The following is a 6,000-nucleotide window of genomic DNA, read 5'->3' on the forward strand; positions in this document are numbered from 1 at the left end:
TTTTTTTAATTAACCAAGTCTTACAGTGATTATTTAATGTCTTTCTATAAAACTCATTTTGTGCTGTTACAGAAAATCTACATTGTACGGAAGCACATGTCTTTAATGTCTCCAGACAAAAAAGCCTTACAGCTAATTTTAATGTTTGCACTTTGGGGTGTAACTTACAGGGAGGGCCTGAAAAAAGAATGGGAGGGGGCTATTAAGTATTTTTAGTAAAATGTTGCCTTTGCCTTGTGAAGAACATGTAGAATATGTACTTTAATTTATAAATATGTTTTTAAAAGGTAGAAATACTTTGTTATTGTAGCTAAAACAATTCTTAATCATAAAATTTCTGAAATTCTTGTAATTTTTTTTCAAACTTATCTGAAGTTGTTTACCAACTTATTTTTGTTTGAAGTGTGATTCCCAACCTCTCTCGCCAAAAAAAAAGTGGGTTTCTGCTAATGAATTGAGCAGACATTTAATGTTTTATGTCTTTTGAGCTGTGTAACTTAATATGTGGATACTTGACAATTTGTTTTATTATGTAATAGATAAAATGGTGATGAGTATTAACGTTAGCTCAACCATATATTTATACTGTCCCGGAACATGTGGTTATAGTTCTGTGGGAGAAATAATTTGTCAGTGTTCACCAGCTTGTAAAAATCTAGTGTGAGAGCTTAAACATTAAATAAATGGTGAAATGCATTTATCATCAAAAAAAAAAAAGACACACTGGGAATATCTGGAAAAATATAGATTCTACTGTATCAATATTAAATTGCTTGGATATGATCATGATACTGTGGTTATGCAAGATTATGTACTTGTTCTTAGGAGAAACATGCTAAACTAATTAAGGGCAAGGTGTCACTATGTCTACAAATTACTTTCTAATACCATAATCAAAATTAATGCAATCATCAACATTTTGCAATATTACTCTTCTCTTCCTTTGTCTCATATATATACAGATGCAAAATGTTAAAAACTGATGAATCTAGGTTAAGGGTATAAAGATATTCACTATATTAATACTATTTTTTCCATTTTTCAAGTTATAATTTTTTAAATAAAAGTTTGGGGTGATCAAGGAATGAATGACCAAACAAAATGTCACACACACACACACACACACACACACACACACACACACACAACTGGAATATTACTCAGCCTTAAAAAGGAAATTCTGATTCACGTTACAAGGATGAACCTTGAAGACACCAGGCTAAGCAAAATAAACTAATCACAAAAATCTTGTGATTCCACTTACATGAGGTATTTAGAATAGTCAAATTCATAAAAACAAAAAGTGGAATGGTGGTTACCAGGGGCTGAGGAGGGGGGAATGGAGAATTGTTGTTTAAGAACAGAATTTCAGTGTTGCTAGATGAAAAAGCTCTAGAGATTGGTTACATACAACAGTGTGAATATACTTAACAAAACTGAGCTATACCCTTAAAAATGGTTAAGATGGCAAATTTTATGGCATGTTTTTACCACAATTAAAATAAAAAACTTTTTAAAAGTTGGGGGAAATATAACAGAATCCAGCTGAACTAGCATTATTATTATTGTTAATTATTATTTAGCGACATTACAGGTTAAACGGGCTTTTGTGCACTAAGACTGAGAACACAGAACCTATAATAACATTCTTTTGAAAAAATATATGCTGAATTTACTAATAGCTACCCATATTTACTTGAACCTCTAACCTCTAAAATGTGCAACATATATTTTTCCTTTGCTACTGCTTATCGCAATGTTCTATACAGGAGCATTCTGGATTTTGGAAAGCACAATCCTTGGTTATATAGGAGTTTAGCATAAGGCTCTCACCTACTAAATGCCAGTAATTTCCAAAAAATACTTCTTGGTTGAAAACTATAGCTCTTTATAAAGAACTAGAATTGTATTAGGCCCACAGGTGGTATTAAGCATGTAGCTAACCACTTTAAATTACTTCGTAAAAAGAAATAGAAGGCAGACTGACAAATGACAATTCAAACATTCTTAGGAAAATTAAAGTAACATTTACATGGTATTGTTATAAAAAATTAAAATCTGGGCTTTCCTGGTGGCGCAGTAGTTAAGAATCTGCCTGCCAATGCAAGGGACACAGGTTCGAGCCCGGGCCCAGGAAGATCCCACATGCCACAGAGCAACTAAGCCCGTGCGCCACAACTACTGAGCCTGTGCTCTAGAGCCCACAAGCCACAGCTGCTGAAGCCTGCGCGCCTAGAGCCCATGCTCCGCAACAAGGGAAGCCACGACAATGAGAAGCCTGTGCACCTCAATGGAGAAGCCCCCGCTCACCGCAACTAGAGGAGCCCACAGATAGCAACAACGACCCAACACAGCCAAAAATAAAAACAAACAAACGAATAAATAAATAAAAAATAAAATTAAAATCTTAAGTCACAGGACTCATAAGAATACTTTTAATTCATTTCAGATATTCAAACGTGCTGAACACTTGCTAACTAATACCAGGTATTAATTTAGGTGCAGTGGAAAGATGAGGATGTAAAAATTAGAATAAGGATATACCACAGTCTAATGGAAAAGAAAAACACAAATAATTAAACAATTAGGAACTACAGTAAAAAAAAAAAAAGTTGAATTTTTGTTTTTCATTTTCATTAAAAAACTTAAAACTTATTTAAATAAGGAAATTGCAATACAGTCTTTGCCTTGAAAGTGTATATTTTTACTCACTGGGTTGAAGGAATGCTATTTATTGGTATTTCCTTTTGTTGACACTACCAAGTAGCTGACAAATTTTCCTTTATTCTAAAACTGAAACGTTGACTTTCCTATCAGGATTTGTCTGCCAGTACTTCAGTTACCTTTTAATTTGTTTATAAATTATACTGAGGTAAAAAGACTAAGAGCCTTCAAAACAACAACAACAACAAAAACCTAACCTGTGAGTTATTAATGACATGATTAGCCTCCAGTTGGACAGTAAATGTAACACCAAGTTCTGATGAAAAGGATGTCATTGGTGATAATGTCCCAGATGTCAAAATAATCGTCCAAACCTTGCCATTAATATCCGAAAAGGCCTAAAAGGAAACATTAGATACATAAAATCATCTTTAAAAGTCAAGCACATTTATTTAATTGTTGGTATTGAGCAAGAAGACAGAATTCTCATTTACAGCATGATAAGCTTACCACAGCTGGATTTAAGCACCAAAAATTCAGCACATGAACTGCTGTTTTCTGTCGTAAACGTTTCTTATTTTTTGGTAGAACCAAGAACCCATTTTTATCTGAAGTATCAGTCTGATTTATCCAAGAGTAAGTCTGTTGAATAGCGACTTTATAATCATCTGCAAATCTAAATAAAAATAAAATGGTAATTAAATGGGAAAATTTTAGATAACATTGTCCCCCACCAACAACCCACACCACTAAAATTCAGTAATCCTGATAGAAATACGGCATTAAACCTTAGAGTCAGTCCCCCCTTACAGAGGTTAGATATCACTTAAATATCACCCTTTATCACTTCCCATCCCTATGTTAAAACATTACATAAATCATGGCAGAGCCAGAATTAAAATGCAAGCCTCCTAACTCCTAGATCAGAGCTCTTTGCATTCTATGTTACATCATTAGTTATAAAATAGTTAACAGTATTATTGTTAAAGAAACTAAAAAGTGGGTTAAACTTTTTTATTGCATGAGAAAATAGAAAGACAATTTTTACTGAAATTTTAGGAAACTAATTTTTAAGTTCCTTTAAAATGTGGATCTCAGTCTTCATCTATTTTTAATGAAAGTACTAAACCAGATGATCTCCATGATCCCATCCAGCTTATAATTTCTCTCAATAAGAGGCTATAAACACCTAAGCTTAAACAGAATAAAATTTGGTATTCTCTACCATGTCCTCACAGTAATACTGACTGTTAATTCTACCCTTAGAGAGATCAGAATTCAAAGTTCAAGTCAGGAACCCTGCAATATGTGGAGGGAATTTTATAAAAATACTGAGAGCTAAAAACTATAAAACTCTTAGAAGAAAACATTGGGGAAAATCTTCATGACATCGTATTTGGCTATGTTCAATGGATCCCAAAAGCACAAGCAATAAAAGGAAAAAAATCGATAAACTGGACTGCATCAAAATTTCAAGACTTGTGCATCGAAGAATATTATCAAGAGAGTGAAAAGAGAACCCACAGAATGGGAGAAAATATTTGTAAAGCAAATATCTGATAAAGGATTAACATGCAGAATAACTCCTACAACTCAACAAAAACCCCATTTAAAAATGGACAAAGGACTTGAGTAGACACCTCTTCAATGAAGATATAGAAATGGACAATAAGCACATGAAAAGATGCTCAACATCTCTAGTCATTAGGGAAGTGTAAATCAAAACCATAAGGAGATAAAGCAGAAACTAACACACCATTGTAAAGCAATTATACCCCAATAAAGATGTTAGAAAAAAAAAAACCATAAGGAGATACCACTTTATACCCATTAGGATGGCTATGATCCAAAAAACAAAAAATAACAAGTATTGACAAGGATGCAGAGAAACTGGGAACTCTTGTGCATAACTATGTGAATCTAGAATGTGCAGCTGCTATGACAAATAGCACACTGGCTCCTCAAAAATTTAAATACAGAATTACCATATAATCCTGCAATTCTACTGCTAGGTATGTACCCAGAAAAACTGAAAGCAGGCACTCAAACAGATACTAGTACACCAATGTTCACTGCACCATGATTCACAATACGCAAAAGCTAGAAACAATACAAATGTCTATCAATGTAAGAATGGATAAACAAAATGTGGTATATATACACATGGAATATTATTCAGCCATAAAAAGGAATGACATATGTTACAACATGGATTAACCTTGAAAACATTAGATTGTATGATTCCACTTATATGAGACACCTAGAAAGGGCAAATCCATAGAGATGAAAGTAGGATAGAGGTTACCAAAGGCTGTGGTGAGTGGGAAATGGAAGATACTGTTTCATGGGTATAGAGTTCCTGTTTGGGATGATGAAAAAGTTCTAGAAATTGACAGTGGTGGTAGCTGTACAACAATGTGAACATACTTAATGCTATTAAAATGTACACTTAAAAATGGTAAATTTGGGCTTCCCTGGTGGTGCAGTGGTTGAGAGTCCGCCTGCCGATGCAGGGGACACAGGTTCGTGCCCCAGTCCAGGGAGATCCCACATGCCGTGGAGCAGCTGGGCCCGTGAGCCACAGCCGCTGAGCCTGCGCGTCCGGAGCCTGTGCTCCGCAACGGGAGAGGCCACAACAGTAGAGGCCCGTGCCCCGCAAAAAAAAAAAAAAAAAAGGTAAATTTTATATTGTGTATATTTTACCAAAAAAAAAAAACACTTAAAAAAATACTGGAACCAGGTAGTACTATAACTTAAGGAGTAGTGTGTGGGGAGTTGACTGCTTTTCATTTCCCACATTTCATTAAATAGAGGATTTACACAATAAGAGAGACTTTCTGACACTGGAAGAAACATCTAGATTATACTTAAAAGAAAACTTAAATTTAGTCTTAGAGGACTTTAATGCTGAATTAATTAGTTGTATTTATTAACTGGTTTCAATGCTCATTTTCATTAATAAAAACTAACATCAATTGACTGAGTCTGTGCCAGTAAGTAAGAGCAATATTTATACCACTTGTTTATCACTATTACATGTACTCATATAAAATTAGTAGGTATTAAACACATGGTAGCACCCAATAAGGCTAATATTTTTAAGAGGAAGAATACAGACCAGATTATCTTCACTTACCTGCTATTTTGCCTAAAAAGATAGTCAAGCACCATAAAAAGTCCTTTGAGCATTATTTGAGTTGAAGCACTGATAATAGGTACTTCTCTTGCCTCCTCTTTACCATGAACTGATGAGACTTTTTCTTCTTTTTGAAGGATAGCAGAAAAATGTCCCTATAAGGAATTACCATATTAAGTGTACCGGGGCGGGGGGGAGGG

At 34.3% G+C, this 6,000-nt stretch overlaps 1 protein-coding gene across 1 annotated transcript in view; it reads right to left on the bottom strand.

Moving 5' to 3' along the window:
- Positions 1–6,000, bottom strand: part of BRIP1 (BRCA1 interacting DNA helicase 1) — a 207,443-nt gene that overhangs the window by 113,179 nt on the left and 88,264 nt on the right. The window contains 3 exon segments of the mRNA XM_007464912.1: positions 2,922–3,062; positions 3,175–3,340; positions 5,801–5,955. Coding sequence (XP_007464974.1) covers positions 2,922–3,062; positions 3,175–3,340; positions 5,801–5,955 — 462 coding nt within the window.

Source organism: Lipotes vexillifer, unplaced genomic scaffold (assembly GCF_000442215.2).
Source record: "Lipotes vexillifer unplaced genomic scaffold, Lipotes_vexillifer_v1.1 scaffold788, whole genome shotgun sequence".
In the NCBI taxonomy this organism is placed as follows: Eukaryota; Metazoa; Chordata; class Mammalia; order Artiodactyla; family Lipotidae; genus Lipotes; species Lipotes vexillifer.